The sequence below is a fragment of the Monomorium pharaonis genome, chromosome 2 (genome assembly GCF_013373865.1).
Source record: "Monomorium pharaonis isolate MP-MQ-018 chromosome 2, ASM1337386v2, whole genome shotgun sequence".
Lineage (NCBI taxonomy): Eukaryota > Metazoa > Arthropoda > Insecta > Hymenoptera > Formicidae > Monomorium > Monomorium pharaonis.
The window spans coordinates 8,248,324-8,266,257 of NC_050468.1; the positions used below are offsets into that span (position 1 = coordinate 8,248,324).

The following is a 17,934-nucleotide window of genomic DNA, read 5'->3' on the forward strand; positions in this document are numbered from 1 at the left end:
AGAAAAATTATATATCAACTCACAATTGTTGCTTATGCCAAAATGCACAATAAAAATGTTTTAGGTTTGAAAAATTCTTTCTGTTTTAAAGTTTATAAATTTATTTGTAATTTTATATATATTTGTAATTTTCGTAATCTCGCCCAAAATTTTTATTAAGGAAGAAATTTTTACTCGGATTTTCTTTCGATTGTAGAATGGATGTGAGCTCATTGGTCCCGGCGGGACTTCAAGGATCGCAATTAAATGCATGCGAAATTCAAGCGGAATACAATAAGTTGTGAAAACGTGGCCGGCTCCACATGGCAATACAGAACATCTTTTCGCATTGGTGAGCACACAGGCATTTATTAAATTTTGATAAAATTTTAAAAATAAAAAAATGATATTAGTGATACTTTACAAGCATAAATTAAGTTTTGTCAACAATAGACTCACTGTTTTTTAAACACTTAATAATAAAGTAACTTTAAACAACTTTTATATCGAACAAACGTCTAAGAATAACAAAACATATAATAGACCTTTAAGAAGTATTAATTATTAACTGCTACAACTTGGGTAATAATATATAAACATCTACAATTAATTAATTAATCTTTATTACTTCAAGCATATTATAAACATCTACAATTATTTGCATAATATGTACTCATTCTCTTATACAAGTCCTAAACGTTGAATATTACTTGGTACATTTCTAACTCATCTGATAATTTATGTCGACTAAAGACGCGCACTATAATGTATTTGAATCGTCTAGTTATTGACATTTTGTCAAAGCATCGCTCAACTTAATCAGTACCAAAGATTTATTTAGAATTTAGATATATAGTTAGCATATTAATATACATTCCATTGCATTAACATGAATAATTAAAATAGGTTGTCAGAAATTTGTTGTCACACGCTGCCAGCTTTTATATTAGTTTTCAATCTAAATTCAGTTTAATTATTAAAATATTTTAGGGTAACTGACGATGTCCTTGCAATGGCACGACCCAATACCGCGCAAATAATAAAGAAAGATATAATTGCCCAGTTCTAAGGATGGAATATAAAAACCATAATAAACCTGCAAACACCTGGTGAACACGCAAGCTGCGGTGGTCCACTAAAAGAGAGCAGCTTCACGTATGACTCTAATGTTTTTATGAAAAACAACAGTAAGCATTAAAAATAAGTATTAAAGAATTAAAAATACTTACTAACATTAGTTTACAATATTTATTAATTACTGTAAATTTATTTGATTATTCAGTTATCAAGAATAATTTTAAAAAATGTTGATTGCTTTTTAAATATATTTTTGCTATAATATCAAATTAGATATAGAAAGGTATAACTTGTAGTTTAATAATTTTTAAAAATTTATATTTATCTTTAATAACTTTCTTATTAATGGATAAATTAAAGCAATATATTAATATTTTATGTATTTATGTTTTAAAAATCGAAATCGTTTCCGCTATCGTGTAATACATTGCAAATAATGTAACGTTTGAAAAAATTACTTATTTAAATCATTCTTACTGTATCGTATTTCACATTTACATGATTATATGTATATTATAAAATAATGACGAAAAAATGAAACGGCAAAGAATTTTACTTTTAAATTAACAAGAATAATAGCGAAAATGGAAGAAAGTGGTTGTCCTTGTGTTAAACGAATGTAGACTATCGTGTGGGAGCGTTTCTTCCCCAATCCTAACAACCACCAGGTAGAAGTGTTTTACAATATAGTATACAATGCAGTAAACGCGTATATCTGTAGAAAGAGGAAGAAAAGTTCCAAAATAATTTGCTGCCACTCTTATTATTTCTTGATAGAAAAGTTTTAAACTCAAGCTGTCTCAATTACAATCACGTGAAAATCTGTGTGTTGCAGTTTTAACTATTATAATTTTGCCTTGAAAGATTACGGTAGCGCTACGGTGGGAAAACTTTTGGACATGGTCAAAGTTGTAGCTTTCGCTGTGCAAGAAGGAAGAGTGGCCATTCACTGTTATGCCGGTAAATCGATTTTTCGTACAATGCATTTGACCCAATTACAACCTTTACAGTTATGATAATTTTTTGAATATATGATAGTGTGAGAGCAATGTGGATGAATAAATCAATCTTCGAAAACACCGTTTCCTAAATAGAAAATCTCAAACTTAAATCTTCAAACTTAACTCATCTGTTTGACAATGTTAATCGGCCTGCGTTTCCACGAAGTTACGTGACGTCCGCCACTTTCGTGCCATGTTGATTTTCGTTCCAGGCAAAGTTTTCGTGTGCGCGTATTCGCTCGAGGAGGATACGCAATCCGTTCGGTAGAATGTCGATCGTGCCAATAATGAAACTTTATTAGTCGTCGCGCAATCATACAGAAATACAAAACTCTGGGCGTGAATTGATTTACTTCTGTTCAGTGTGTCTTGACGTGCCGTACTTTTAACGTATTTTTCCAAATGTAACGGTCGCGCCAAGTGAAATTCTCGCGCGCGGTTTACGTTTTACTCGTGTGTGATATATTATCCGTAATATAAGGATTGCCGAATAAAGTATCGGGCGATCGTTATTAATGTGCGGTTCGAGAATAGCAGGATGATGTCAGCAGAAAGCGGCATCCATGGAGCGACTCTGTATTAAATATACTATTTTTTTAAATGATACATTTAATTACTTTACCTGCTTTTGTGTTTGAGTTTAGGAATAATATTTATCACATTTTCAGAATCAAAACCGGAAAAGGAATGTAGCAGAAGCAGTAGCAGCAGCAGCAGCAGCAGCATCAGCAACATCAACAGCAGCAGCGACAGCAATTGGTGAGTGAATTTTTATCAAATCAATTAATTAAATTTATATCATGTGGTATTGCACATTTATAGAACACGATTATGTACATTTGCATAAAACAGATTTAAAATATGAATGCATGTAATTGTAAAATTTACGGGTATAGCATGAAACAGAACCAAATAAACATGGACATAGTATAGAAGAAACCCAAAAAATCATGCACATTACCTACGGGATTCAGAGATATTTGAATACGTAGTTCAATGTGCACATTTTGTGAACATAAAGGCGCTGATAGATTAAAACACTTAGAACAACGCGATGACTGCTCTCAGGTTCTTCTCTGATTGTATATATTTTATGTGGAAGAAATATATCTATTTAAATCATTCGGGTAGAAAATTTGGATCGAGATAATTATAAGAAGAATTGCTAAAATTTTGTGGAAAATAATCTAAGTCATAACTTCTAGTACATGGTGGTGGTTTTATAGGAATTAATTTATGGGATGGATCATGTAAGGGATTTTCTTCTTCCAATTGTGCCACTGCACAATCACCACATAAATCAATTCCACTATGACATTCTGAGCAATGCCATCTGGTACCCCTTAAAGGTTCTTCATCACACACTGTACACTGCAAAAAGAATATCGCTAATAAACAATAATTCTATATACATAATAACTGGATAAAAAAAATTATATGTACTTTGTATCCAACGTGTTTGTATATCGGAGAATCCTGTTCCTTTTCAGCCTTCACTTGTCGCAATAAATTGATCTGTCTTAATTCGGGATTATCATCGCTTCCTCCGTTTGGTGTATCATCCTCCTAAGGATAAAAAAAATAATATTACTAATATAACAACTTTTCCTAATATTTAATATTTTATATAAAATAGTATATTATATCAATATTATATCAAGAGTGTACAGAATAAATATTTCTTTGAGATATGTTTAATCAAGTTTAGTTTAATTTCTATATTACGTTATATATTTGTAAAAAAGATATGTGTATATATTATACTAGAAACCATCCTAATCTACGAAAATTATAAATAATGATATACATAAATAAAAAATTTAAGATAGTAATGTACAATGCTTACAGATTCCTCTGCTAGAGGCTGTTCTTTACTTTCATCCAAAGTAAAAGAAATATCTTGATGTGGAAAGAAGGTCGAACGTTTAAATAATAAGTGATTGTTACGCTGTTTATGAGTAAAACTTTTCTTGACATCCAATTTTGATGACAGCTTTGGTCCTCTGCCTGGTATAGGCAAACCTGCCTTCAGAAGCTTAATAAAGTACTTTTGAACTCTGCTGGATACTTGCTTAGGGGTTCGATTACCTGTAAACAGATATAACCTATGTCTCACTTGTACAGCAACATATGTTAACTTTTAAGACGCAAGCATGAATATTTTGTAACCAATCAATTTTTATTCTTAAAAGTTTTTTGAAATTTCAAAGATAATTATATTACATTTTATTTTATTTCAAGCAGAAGTACAGACATTTGTTATAAAAACTTATTCTTAAATTTTTTAAAACCATTTTAAATAAATAAATATAGTTAAAAAATACTTACAATTGAATCATTAATAAGATTGATAATCTTATTAGTATCCTTTTTTATTGTAAAGATTGACATACCTAATGCATTTGCTATCTTGGTCCAACGCCTCATTTCTACTTCTTCTGGTGGATACTCGACTAATAGCTCCTCCAGTCGCCTTTGCTCTTCCACTGTCCACAGTTGATTGAACGTCTCAGGCTTACTTTCATCAAAGGCACGACCTCTGACTAAAACCTGTAAAACAAAACAATCAAGTATACAGTTTCCTTCTCCATATACTTTTTCATAAGTATACAGTTTCCTTCTTCATATACTTTTCATAAGTCATTCGATGCATACCTTCTCATTTTCCTGTTCAGTTTTTATTTGCACTTGAGGCACATGTTTGTGACGAGTTTTCGGCCTCATGCGTATATCTGGCAATGTAACATTGTATTGCGACCAGTCGACATAGGGAACCTCCGCAATTTTCTGTGGACCAGGTAGCTGCGGAAGATCATCGTTTTGTAATCGTGCCACAAACGATATCGGATCCTTCATTGCCTCGGCACGCACGGACATAAGCTTATCCAGATCTTCTATGGCTTGAACTCTCTGAGCCTCGAGAATAACTATCGTTTTCAAGAAAGCGTTATAATCCTTGTTACCCCTCAGTGCTAGGTGATCGGATTCGAAGTAAAACTCGTTCTCTTCCTCATTCGGGAATCTTGCCTCCTCGTCATTCATTTTCAATTCATTTGAATGTATAATAAACAGCAATACTGTATGTCTATTTATCGTTTAAATCTGCGGACTTCCTTATTGATTTTTCGGTTATCACATTTCCTTAGTGCTGTCAAACCGAGTCAAACGTAGGCTCACACGAGTCGCACATGTCAATGAGAACTTAACCTCAATTCACTGAACAAGTGAAGTGTCATTCTGTCTTTTTCTCCTCTCTCCTTCAGTTTCTATAGGTTTGTTTTTTATTCCTATACTGCTGCACTAGTGCAATAGTTAGAATGAGGCTGCAGTCCACTTGACGCTACAAATGCTTTGAAGCGTTTGATTGACCAATCGAAACAAAGATTTTTATGAATTGACCAATCAAAGAATGCTTCGAAACGTTTGTAGCGTCAAGTGGACCGTAGCCTGAGAAATATATTTGTCTTATTTTAACTTATTACAACAGTGCAGCAGTGTAGGAATAAAAAACAAACCTTATGGTATGTCCACACAAAGTTGCATAAGCGCATAAGCATATACATAAGAAAATTGATTGGTCTACAAGTACTTACGTAAGAAAATAAACCAATCGAATTCCTTATGCATATGCTTATACGTTTATGCAAGTTCATGGCCCCGATTCTTGAATTCATTCGCAAGAGAAACGTATTCGCAAATTCTGTTCTTACAGAAAAGTTAGAAATTTATTGGCTATCGTATGGCTATTAACCAATAAACTTACAACTTTCTGTTAGAGCGAGTATTTGCGTATACGTTTCTCTTGCGAATGACTTCAAGAATCGAGCCCCTGTTCTTTGTCGCTGCACTACTGAACTGGTGCAACAAGTTAGAATAAGACAAATATATTTTTTCTCATTCTAACTTATTGCACCGGTACAGCAGTGCAGCTACCAAGAACAAACCTCATATGTAGTAGTCATTCATAACCTTAATCTGTCACTGACTCTTAGATCCGAGAAAACATGTACTAGTTAGTCTGTTATTAATATGAGTGAAAGAGGTGGATATCGGTGTTCCTTCAAAGGATGCCAAAGTGCAAGTAGTGAGAAACGAGGGATAAAAGAAACTTTGTTTCGATTTCCAAAAGATATAGAGAGGTCAGTATCAGTTAAAAGTAAATCAAGTTACTTGATTTACTTTTAAAGTCGATTGTATGACTTTTACATTTAAAGAGTTTGATTTAGTTTTTAAATTATATTATATAATCAATTATTAAACAACCCTGGTGAAAATGTAAAATTGGAGCGTAAGTTTTGAATGTAAAGGGAGAGTAAGAGCGTAAGTCGAATGTAAAGGAAGAGTAATAGAAGCGTTAACAAACCTTCTACGAAACGTAAATTGAAACAATAAAATGTAGAAGAAGCGTTAACACTTCTTTTACATTTTATTGTTTCAATTTACGCTTTGTAGAAGGTTTGTTAACGCTTCTATTACTCTCCCTTTACGTTCGACTTACGCTCCGATTTTACATTTTCACCAAGGAATTAAGAAGTCATAAAAGTAATATTTTTCTATGTATTGCTTGAAGATCAAAATTGTGGGTATCAGCCTGTGATCGAAAAGAACTGTTTTCAAAAACGGCCATACAACTTTATAATGGTTATAGAGTATGCAAACTTCATTTTGCCAATAATATGTTTTTAAATTATGAGAAAACGAGATTGCAGCCACATGCTATCCCAAATTATATTGTGAGAAATAATGGTCAGTTATTTTTAAATAATATAGCATTAGAATAACATCCCAGTAAACACTAGTAAACAGTAAATATCAGTAACAAATTTCCATTGAACAATATAACTATTACGTACAATTCAGTTGCGCTAACACATTGCAATTACATTGTTAAATAAGAAATTATTACATTGACGTTTCTGTTTGTTAGTGCTTATTAGAATTATATATAATATAATATAACATATTATTTTACAGATAAAGAAAGTTCCACTAGTTCAAGTGTAGAAACACACTGTGTAAACTTAAATATTGAAAATACTCAAAAAGGAAATGCTGAAAATATTGAAGTAAATGCACAAGAAAAAGATACTATATTAGATATAACTACATTTAATGAAAGGAACCTGGGTGTAGTACATATAGACAAAACAAAAGCAAAAATGTTGGAATCAGGAACACAAACGCCTTTGTCATTATCTTCCACATCTTTACAAGAAGCACATCTTTATCAACAGATAAGAGATTATAAAAGAAAGATAGTCAATTTGGAATTAGAATTACATAAAACGAAAAAAACAAAGATGGAAGATATTCATACATTAGATATATTATTGGATAAATATTTTCCAAAACAGACATCTAAATTCTTAAAAACCCAAGCACGTCTCTTTGAAAAGGATTCAAAAGATAGAAGATACGATAATGCATCATTTAGATAACATTGTTTATATTGCAATATTTATGTCCTTTATATTGAGTAATATATTCAACATATACTATTTATATAATTTTTACATGTTTTTCTAATAATATTGAAGTCATTTCCTTTATGTACCTCTATATCTACAAATGATCTCAATAAAACTTATTCTAACAATAAAAACTTACATAAGAAAGTAATCCTTTGTATAATCTCTGGTGGACATTTCCATAATAGATACATATCTCTACATCTACAAATAAACTCAACAAAATTTGTACTAACAATAAAAACTTACATAAGTCATCCTTCTGAATCTCTGGTGCAATTGTAAGATGTATTTTATACATATACCTTGAAGATCAATTCTAGAATTGCTTTAAGATATCTATAAACGTCTTTATATATTTATTACTCAATATTAAAAAAAAAAAGACATTTTAAATCATAATTTAGTACTTCATGTAGCGGTGGAACATCCGCCACAATACAATGTACTCACGCGTGCAGCATCCGCAATTGCGACGACGCGATACTGCCTTTCTCGTGATGTAATTTACATTCTGAGAACTATATAAGAAGATCCTATGGTGACCAGGGTTGCAAGAATTAGTACAATTGTACTTTTCTAGTACATTTTTGCATTTTTTATACGCTAGTATATTTTATAAAAATTTATTTCTTGTATTATATTAAGTTTTACTTGATTCTAATCTGTTACAATCGACTAATCACTGTCTAATCTTTAGGTAAATTTATAATATAAAAATAGATAATAAATTAGAAATTAAACGCCAATTAGAGCCAGCACTGGGATATAATCGTGCTTAAATTTTATTATTGTTTAACAATATTCTGGAGTTGTATCGTGAACTCCTTTTTTCAGAATAGTGTAACGTACATTAGTGCGAAAACGTTTCGACTCACAAATTCACAATTCGAGTCCTCTTCAGTGCTATCATAATTCATGTGGTAACGAATCTCATGCTGGTTGCTCGGGGCCGGATGCTGAAACTATATGTAATGCCCTAAGGTAATTATGATCTAATTGGATCCAAATCGAGGTCCCCAAAATATATAAATCGACATAAATTGATCTACTGGATTGTAAGCCAATAACGCCAACAAAACCTCCACAAATTATTTACTTACTTAAGCCGGTTAAAATTCAAATATAAGTCGTTACATTGTATATGAAATGGATCTGTACTTGTCAATGTCGAGACACGCAGTGAAACGACGATATTTAGCAATATGGATCCAAACTTCAAATCGGAAGAGCCCTAAAGAGGGAAAATAGGATGAAGAGAGAAGTAAAAAATAGAGGGGTGAACTAGAACGGGAAGAATCATCTAACTCGCATTATTTAAAGAGATCATCATAAATCGAATTCAATAAATTCGTATCACATTGCATGTTAAGTCCTTTCTTTTGTTTTTTAATGTGAATTAACTCAGAAATTAGTCTCTTAAATAAACTTTTTTTTTGTTCAAAATTAAAACATCCCAGTCGAAGTCATGTAATTCTTTGTTTCTGTGATCCGTAATTACCAAGTTCTGGAATTCCTGTTTATGTGGTTCTTGTGCTCAGTTATTCTAGTAGTCTTAAGTAACCTGCCCGTTTGGCCGACATAAGAAGCTTCACAATCTTTGCAATTAATTTTACATACTACGTTATATTGTGAAGAAACTGATGTGCCCCAATATATCTATTGAGCTTATTAAGACAAGAGTAAGCTATTTTAACATCTGGTATCCCATTTACGGCAATCACGGATTTTTTCTGAGATTTTGGGGATGTATGGAATGATAAAATTTATAATAACCTTCAGTCATAGAAAATTAACCAATCATGTTCGATTCTTTTTACATTTACTGTGAACTTAATTTTTTCGTGATATCCAATACATTAGAGCTTTCCAGCAAGTGGCACAAAAACGATACAGCAGTATATTCTGTTTTTGTATAATATATTTAGTTAGAGATAAAGATAGAATTACTGCTGTGTCTCTTATTGGAAAGCTTCCATTGTTTCTCCTTAGAAGCTGTATGTTTATTGGTCATGGCATCGCTTCTTGCCGCGCTGCACAAGCGATTCTACATCCTGTATGCAGGAATTAGAATAGAAATCTAAAAGACATCTTTTTATCTATATGGGACCTTAGATTTTTCTACACATAATTCCAATTTTGTTTTATCATACGAACATAACTTTAAACGTTATAAGTCTATAAGTGTATAATTACAGTATGTATTATAATGTGCGTGCGCGTGAATGTACATACACAAATATATTATATAATACAAATACTACACATAATTGAAATTCTAATATGTCCTACAAATGTAGATATATCCATGGTCTGCATTTCATTAGAGCAATATACAGAATTTTTTAAAGAATAAACAATATATGTATGTATACTAATTCATATTTTAATACAAGGTAAGCTAAGAATAATTTTTATCTCTTTTATTAGACGTAGCACAAAAAGAGATTTAAAAAATATGTGCAATGTCAATACATGTGACGTCCTGACCTAAAATGGTATTGGACGTAAGAAAAAGTAGCTACTACATTGCATGATAGTATATACAAATGATATACGGATAGGACATTTGGAATAAGACACCTTTATATGTATTTCTAATCCATGTTATGTAAAATATACCGCTAATGGTAATGCAAAAAAATAGAGTTTACATGGTAACATAACAATCGTAAATGTTGACATTATCGACATGATCAGTTTTATCGACATTTTTAGTTTCATAATTGGCCGTGCAGGACTTCAGGAGTTTGATTTCGATCTCTCCAACCTCGTCAATTATTTTAGCATTCTCTTAATTTAGCACTCTCGCATTTAAAAAAATTCACTTGACTCTAAATATTCTTAATTTGCATTCAATCGCAATAAGAGCCATTCAAATGAATGCGAACCTTTGCATTAAAAAAGATTCATTTAAATTCTTCTGCTAATTATTATTGGACTCATACAAGATTTCTTGGTTCTATTCTTAAGCCACGATCCAATCCGAGATTTTTGTAAAGCAGAATTCACAATAAAATCTCTTAAATGCGAAACACTATTTTTGAATAAGACATTTTATGCAGGGTAATTTATATTAGTATATACACGTATATGATGCAAGAAACTGTAAAATATACCCGGGAAAAAATTTTTCATATAAAAACATATAAAAATATAGATAAAATATGTCCATATATATTAAAAAAAATTTTTCCCGTATATATTAAGGTATATATTAAAGTAATTTTATTATCTTTGGTATCTTTTTTCCTCATATTAAGAATTATGCAAGAATTGTATCAAGATATAATTATCCCTATCATAAACGCGACTGATACAGGCTTGCACAGACTCGTCTAGTCAATCAAAATGTCAATATCTCTCCGTATCAAGATTCAAAAGATTAGATTTTAATCAAATTATTATCTGAAACCTAAAATACTAAGTGTATTTCACCCGGAATTGAAAATAACTTTGTTAAGGCAGAAAAATAATGTTTATAGAACGCCTCAGGCGTAATATTCGCCAAATGACAGTTATAAGATTGTGTAACATATAACATAAAAATTTATGAGATAAGATAACTTTATGTATATAGGATGTGGGAATAGTCTTAACGTCGTGAGACAAAATGATTATTCACTTAAAACGTAATAGTAGCTTCAATTAACGACTTGAAGCAATCTCCGTAGATTATCCCAATCTTTTTCTGTATAGTTTTGCTTGTACAATGGTTACCAACAGTGTCTAGTCAAATTTTTTAAATATCTATTTTTTGAAAGGATAAATATGTTAAATTTCAATTATTGTGAATTTTCTTTTAAATTTATATCATTAAAATTTACGTACGTTTAGTATATTTATAATTTGAACATTCAGATACAAAACAGATAAAAATATCCATTCAATTAAAAACATTTATAATGTAGAGATTTTTTAATTAGGGTACTTGATATGACGTAGTTGTTATTTTGCTTCGACAGAAAAACACTTTGCTTTGAAATGCTGCATCATGCAAATTTAGTAGTGTGAAGCATTACCTATATTTGAAAATCATTAAACATTGCTAAGTCGGCAATCTTTCACGGAAATAAGAAAGATAAAGAGTTAGCACATTCTTCCCAATTTATATAGCACTATTTTACAAAATAAAACTGTAGTGATTTTATAGAAATTTGATTAGAAAAAAAGAGAGATTAATTGATTGGTTCAGCGTTTATATTGTTGTTCTAGAGTAAAATACCCTCTAAAAATGTTCGTAAAAAGATACAAAGAGTAATACAAAAAACAGAGTTAAGATAAAAATTAACAAAAATAAAATAAAATAAAAATATAATAACAAAGAGAGAGAGAGAGAGAGAGAGAGAGAAATAACTAGTTAGAAATTAAATAACAAAATTAATAAATTTTTACTTAACTCTCTTGATTATTTTGAAGTAATTTTTAATTTTATCTAATTATTTTCAAAACATAAGTTTATTAATCTTTTTCCTAAGTAAAAAATTATTTTTTAAATAGGTAAACTTTCTAAGAATAAAAAAAATATAAAAAATATTTTTTATTACTATAGATAAACTTAATTTACAAATAAAATATCAAATTTATTTTATAATTTATATTATAATTATTTTATTATTTTGAGTAATTTAATTTTAAAAAATTGCGACATATTTTAATTTAATATAAATAATGCTTTCAGAATTAATTTTACTTAACTTAAAAGTTACTTGAGACGTAACTTTTAATGTAAATTATTTTTTGTTTATACACTTTTAACGTAATTAATTTTTATTGGCCACTAACTTTAACATTTTGAGTTAAAAAATTTACTACTTTGTAGTTATTGCATTATTATTCTATTTCTTAACATAGTACGTGTGTCATTGTTAATGTATGTAACCTTCATAACAAAATCGAGTCCAAAAGTGGTAACTACCGTGACGCGATGCGATACAAATATAGTGAAACTATTCTAATACCAAAAGGACGAAATTGAATTACTATCTTATCTATTTATCGTTCGATTGCAATAATATCGGTTGCACGCTGATAGAAACTTGATGACGACCTAACTGATTAGATGTTTGTCGATCCAAACGGAACAAACTCATAAAATTCGGGCAAACAAACCATTTAATTTAACCCGGTTTTTTTTCCACGTGAGTGATAATAAGTGCTAATTGTCACATGTTAAATCTTATGATCCAACGTCATATCGATTTCTAGAGATTCTGTCTTATCTTTCCGAGCTTGGTGATCGATGATCAAAGAAAGATAGCGAACTGTCTGTGACGAGAACGAGTACCTCGATCTTTATCAACGCCTAAGTATCCATGAAAAAAAAAAAGAATAAACGACAAGCTGAGCCATTAACAGTCCAGTCTCGATGAAGCTTCGGCAATGATAAACATACTTAATAGTTTTACTTGCATGGTCGAGCCCGCTAGGAGCCCATCGTCGGAGTGCCGACGACGAGTTCGCGGTTGCCGTCCAGAGGAAAAGATAAAGGCCGCCACCGCCGCCTTCGCCGCCTCTGCCGCCACTGTCACAAACAGAGAGAGTTCGGTAGTCCATGCGATGTGTCACTGAATTTTAAATCACTGTTGACGGTGCGGTGGTTCGGTACAACGTGCTCCGCGCTCTCGTTTCTCGTCCCGTTCTTGACATACGTGAAGAAAAAAAATGGCATTAGAAGAGAAGACGGCTGGAAAAGTCGAGCTAAAGAGAGAGCTGGGCCTTTTCAGCGCGGTCAGCATCATTCTGGCGGTGATGATAGGTAAGGCACAATTGTTGACTGAGAATTCCACTTCTCGCGGTTACGCGAAACGTAAATACAATCGTCGTCCGCGGCCTGTCGTTCTCGGTCATAATTCTCGCCTTTGTTATTTGAATTTAATAAATTAAACATCGTGCGTTGTATATACACATACACGTTTTCTATGCGCATGCGACGCGTTATGCTCTCGTGCTTTAATATTCCACGAGTTTGATCGAGGTTGTGGAACACATTGCAATACGTACAAATGATAAAAACGGAAATCCATGACACATTATTCTTTTTTCTATACCCGCGGATCTTGATCTCTGACACTCTCGTTCGCAATCGCACACGAGCGATAAATCGCAATGCACCACACAAAGAAAAAGCTGTCTCTCGTTCAAATCTGTTGCATCGTGCTAAAAAAAGATTCACACACGCTCTTGTGCACTCTTATTGCAAGTCACGAAAATTGTTTTCACTCGGCATTGTTTAGCGATATAACGAACAATTAAACGTTGCAGATTTCACAATATGTTAAATGATGATATGATAATGTAACCATATTCATTTGACCGCAAAATAATTGCGTAAAAGTGATACAAACTTTTTTATTCGATTTCAACTGAGAAACATCTGTGTCAAGATATGACACCAAATTAAAAGATATCAATACATATAAGACAAAATAATTATGTGATAAAAATTATTCTAAAAATATGCATTATAAAATTATCTATTCTTTGTACAGATGTTCTTCAATATGATAAAATTATATTACTAAAAATGTTTTACAAATTTTAAATATAACTCTGTTACTCGATAGTATTCTATTCTTTTTTCAATGTATTGTTGAAAGTTAAAAAATTATGTCAGTTCATTCTAAATTCAAAAGAAAAATTAAAAAAACAAATCTATTTGCTTAAAATGTGAGAAAAACAACGTGAATATATTAAAAATAAAGAAGTTTGCGATAAAGTAGACTTAAAAAAAAATAACAGCATTCTGATTTCAAAAATTAAAAAGAACTTTCACAGAAAATAAATAACATCAATCTGTTTTAATTCATTTCGTGATTGTGAGTTTGATCATGAAAATTTAAAACGATGCATAAAGAAAGTCATTGCTCGACTTTACTCATGCCAATGAAATGTTCTCTGTTTCTTACTCTGTTTTTGTTTTAACCATCATTCGTCATAGAGCGGCGAGATGTATTGCGTGTATATACATCACGCAAGTTACATATGTTTGTAGATAACATATAATCGCAAGAATATTTATCAATATTTTGTCGAAACGACACAATAAGTAATAATCATAAATTATAGCATTTTTAGAAATATAGTGGTAATGATTAGTGCAAGAAGGCAATTTAAGAGCAGTTAACAATAATTACATAATTGTATAGACCCAAATAAGCTTTATACATTGAAGCTCTTGTATTTTAACAGTTGATTGACAGTGTCCGGGATGCTTTCTCACGCGGCCTTGGATACCGGGTGTTAGAAAAGTCGAAAATATGAGACCGTAATATTTCTTTCAACCAGTAAAAAAGTTATATTATAAAATAAGAAATTATATATATATATATAAATATATATGTATATATAAAGTAAAAATAGATATTCCAGTTTAAAAAATGTTTAGCTCATTTAAAACCTAATCATTGACATATATGCATATTGTTGACATATATGCACATAAGTCAATAACTGCGTAGTCAACGATTAAAGTTTTAATGAGCTAAATATTTTTAGCTCTGGAATACCTATTTTTACACAATTACTAGAAAGCTTAATAAAAAAGCCTTAAATTCTTCGAGCGTTACATATTACTGGTAAATCTCATGCTTTATCTGCTTTAAAATTTCCAAAGAATTCAGTTCAAGAGGATGTTATTGATATTGTATCAATGATCAAATTATTTATCCGATATAATCACACTACAGTTAATAACGAACTTAAATAACATTGTATTTGTCGTTTTTCATTTTTATTATCTTGATATTAAGATTTCAATAATAAAAGTTTTAAATAATTTGTTAATATGTAATAAAAAAAACTTTACAATATGCCTATTAAAAAAAGAAGATATTAAAATGTTTTTAATCTTCGTTTTTTAAATACTTAAAAATATTTTAGTTTTAAACGATATTTAATTTTAAAATACTAAAACATTTAAAAATGAAATCTTTAACACCTCTGTTTAATGTTTTAGTGTTTTGAATTTAAACACCGTTTAAAACTAAAACATTTTTTAATATTTAAAAAACAAAAAAAATAAAATATTATATCTAATAATGAAACACTTTTTTGAGTAATTTATTTAAAAATGAAATTTTTATTAATAAATTATTTATTTAATAATAAGAAAAACTACATTACGTCGTAAATGATTTGAAAGCCCTCAACAATCAACAATTAATGACCAACAAATATTTTGTGTACCAACGTGAGAATTATATGCGATTAAAAACATCAAAAAGGTTAATCGAGATTAATCAGTCATCCACGTCATGAGAGCATTAGCCAACTATTTGGTCACGACGGAATACTCCGCCGAATAATACTGCTAAATTACCATTAACTGTAATCTCGTTATCTCTGTTGTCTAGGTTCCGGTATTTTCGTGTCACCAACCAGTGCTTTTGAGCGATCAGGATCTGTGGGATTTTGCTTGGTCGTTTGGATCAGCTGCGGTGTGCTATCTTTGTTGGGTGCATTGGCCTTCGCCGAATTAAGTACCGTGGTACCACGTTCTGGTGCCGAATATGCGTACTTCATAGAGGCTTTTGGGCCTTTACACGCTTACGCTGGTCAGATACCAGCGTTTATTTGCTCCTGGATTTACGTGATGTTACTACGGCCAGCGGAAGTGGCAGTAATTATATTGACTTTCGCGGAATACAGCGTGGAGCCATTTTCCGGATATTTTTGCAATCTATCCCAAGACGACATGGCAAGGCTAAAGAAACTCATAGCGATCATAGCGTTAGGTTTGATAACGTACATCAATCTCGTCAGCGTCAAGCTCTACGTTAAATTGCAGAACGTGTTCACTGTGTGCAAAGTAATTGCCTGTATGGTGGTGATCGGCGGTGGGATATGGTGGCTAAGTACGGGTCATGTGGAACTTCTCAATAATCCTTTTCATGGCACTACCACGTCGGCCGGTAATATCGCCTTGGCCTTCTACAGTGGTCTCTGGGCATACGACGGATGGACCTCGGCCGCGGTCGTTACCGAAGAAGTCCAAAAACCCGAAGTCAATATCTTCCGCAGTACGATTATCGCGGTACCTACCATCACCGTGCTATATGTATCTATGAACTTGATGTACATGGCAGCATTGACGTTGCCCGAAATGAAGAACGCGCCAGCAGTAGCGGTTTTATGGGCAGACCGAGTCCTGCCTCCCTGGATGGGCTTTGCGATACCGCTCGGTGTAGCATTGTCGACCTTCGGATGCGCTCTTAGCGTTCAATTCAGCGTGTCCAGGTTGTGTTTCGTCGCCGGCAGGGAAGGCCATGTGCCACGAGTTTTCAGTTACGTACACATAAACAAGATGACACCGGCCGCAGCAGTAGTTTTTCAGGGTATACTTTCGTTGGCATGCTTGTTGTTGGGCAACATAATAGCCTTGATCGAGTTTGCCAGTTTCCTTATGTGGGTGTTCTACGGATTAGCAATGATATCGCTCATAATTATGCGACGGACCAAACCGGATGCTCCCAGACCTTACACGGTACCTATCGTGATACCTTGGCTAGTATTAGGTGTCTCCATTTTCCTCGCAGTACTTCCGATAGTTCACGAGCCATCGATAAAATATCTTTTCGCACTTGTATTCATCTTATGTGGTATTGTCGTATACCATGTATTTGTGTATAAGAAGATAAGCAATACTTTGTCAGGTGAGTGTAACCGAATAAAAAAGTATATAAAAATTTTTTACATAAAATGTTTATGTATCATTGACATAAAGCGTAATTTGTTTTATCTATAAATAAAATAAAATATGTTTTTATCTTTCTTTTTAGCCAAATTGACATACTTCCTGCAAGCGTTATGTCTAATTGTTGCTCCAGATGAAAAGGAAGATTGAACAAATGTTTTTTATCATTGTTGTATACACACACACACACACACGCGCGCGCGCGCGCGCGCACATACACACATACATAAGGCCTGTTCTTTGTCGCTGCACTGCTGAACTAGTACAATAAGTAGAATAAAACAAAATAAATTTTTTCTCATTTTAACTTATTGCACCAGCACAGCAGTACAACTACCAAGAACAAACATATAATAATTACTCGCATAATGCATTCACTCTTTGTGTTCCATATACATTACGTAATTCAATATTGTTTTATATTATAGTTTTTTATTACCAAAATAAATTAAAAATTCAATTCTTGTAGTAGGCATAAAAAGAATCAACAATGTGCCTTATATAAAGTAATTAAAGAATTTATATATATAAAATATACGTACATATATGTATGTATGTATGTATGTATGTATATGTATGTATGTATGTATGTATGTATATATATATATATATATATATATATATATATATTCACACACACACACAATATATATGTATATTTTATACTTAAAAAATGTGATTAAAGTATTGTATAAAGAAAATATCACGAGAAATA

The 17,934-nt window shown here is 31.7% G+C and overlaps 3 protein-coding genes across 5 annotated transcripts; 2 read left to right on the top strand and 1 right to left on the bottom strand.

Moving 5' to 3' along the window:
- Positions 1 to 2,856: 2,856 nt before the first annotated feature.
- LOC105835332 (ZZ-type zinc finger-containing protein 3) lies at positions 2,857 to 5,416 on the bottom strand. 2 transcript variants are annotated; one of them, XM_036283077.1, is made up of 5 exons: positions 4,713 to 5,416; positions 4,451 to 4,607; positions 3,904 to 4,079; positions 3,501 to 3,623; positions 2,857 to 3,428 (listed from the first exon to the last, which is right to left on the bottom strand). In XM_036283077.1, exons 1-5 carry the CDS (start codon positions 5,097 to 5,099, stop codon positions 3,177 to 3,179), a joined length of 1,095 nt encoding a protein of 364 aa, XP_036138970.1. In that variant the 5' UTR covers positions 5,100 to 5,416; the 3' UTR covers positions 2,857 to 3,176. The 2 variants fall into 2 exon arrangements, with proteins under 2 accessions (XP_036138970.1, XP_012533942.1); XM_012678488.3 differs by having other exon boundaries at positions 3,904 to 4,145; positions 4,713 to 5,412.
- A 500-nt stretch (positions 5,417 to 5,916) lies between these two features.
- LOC105831188 lies at positions 5,917 to 7,676 on the top strand. Its single transcript, XM_012671168.3, has 3 exons — positions 5,917 to 6,196; positions 6,628 to 6,803; positions 7,032 to 7,676. Exons 1-3 carry the CDS (start codon positions 6,087 to 6,089, stop codon positions 7,493 to 7,495), a joined length of 750 nt encoding a protein of 249 aa, XP_012526622.1. The 5' UTR covers positions 5,917 to 6,086; the 3' UTR covers positions 7,496 to 7,676.
- Positions 7,677 to 12,823: 5,147 nt separating this feature from the next.
- LOC105831187 (b(0,+)-type amino acid transporter 1) lies at positions 12,824 to 17,793 on the top strand. Of its 2 annotated transcripts, XM_012671166.3 has the most exons (3): positions 12,824 to 13,283; positions 15,880 to 17,178; positions 17,305 to 17,793. In XM_012671166.3, exons 1-3 carry the CDS (start codon positions 13,190 to 13,192, stop codon positions 17,367 to 17,369), a joined length of 1,458 nt encoding a protein of 485 aa, XP_012526620.1. In that variant the 5' UTR covers positions 12,824 to 13,189; the 3' UTR covers positions 17,370 to 17,793. The 2 variants fall into 2 exon arrangements, with proteins under 2 accessions (XP_012526620.1, XP_012526618.1); XM_012671164.3 differs by lacking the exon at positions 17,305 to 17,793 and having other exon boundaries at positions 15,880 to 17,270.
- Positions 17,794 to 17,934: the final 141 nt, after the last annotated feature.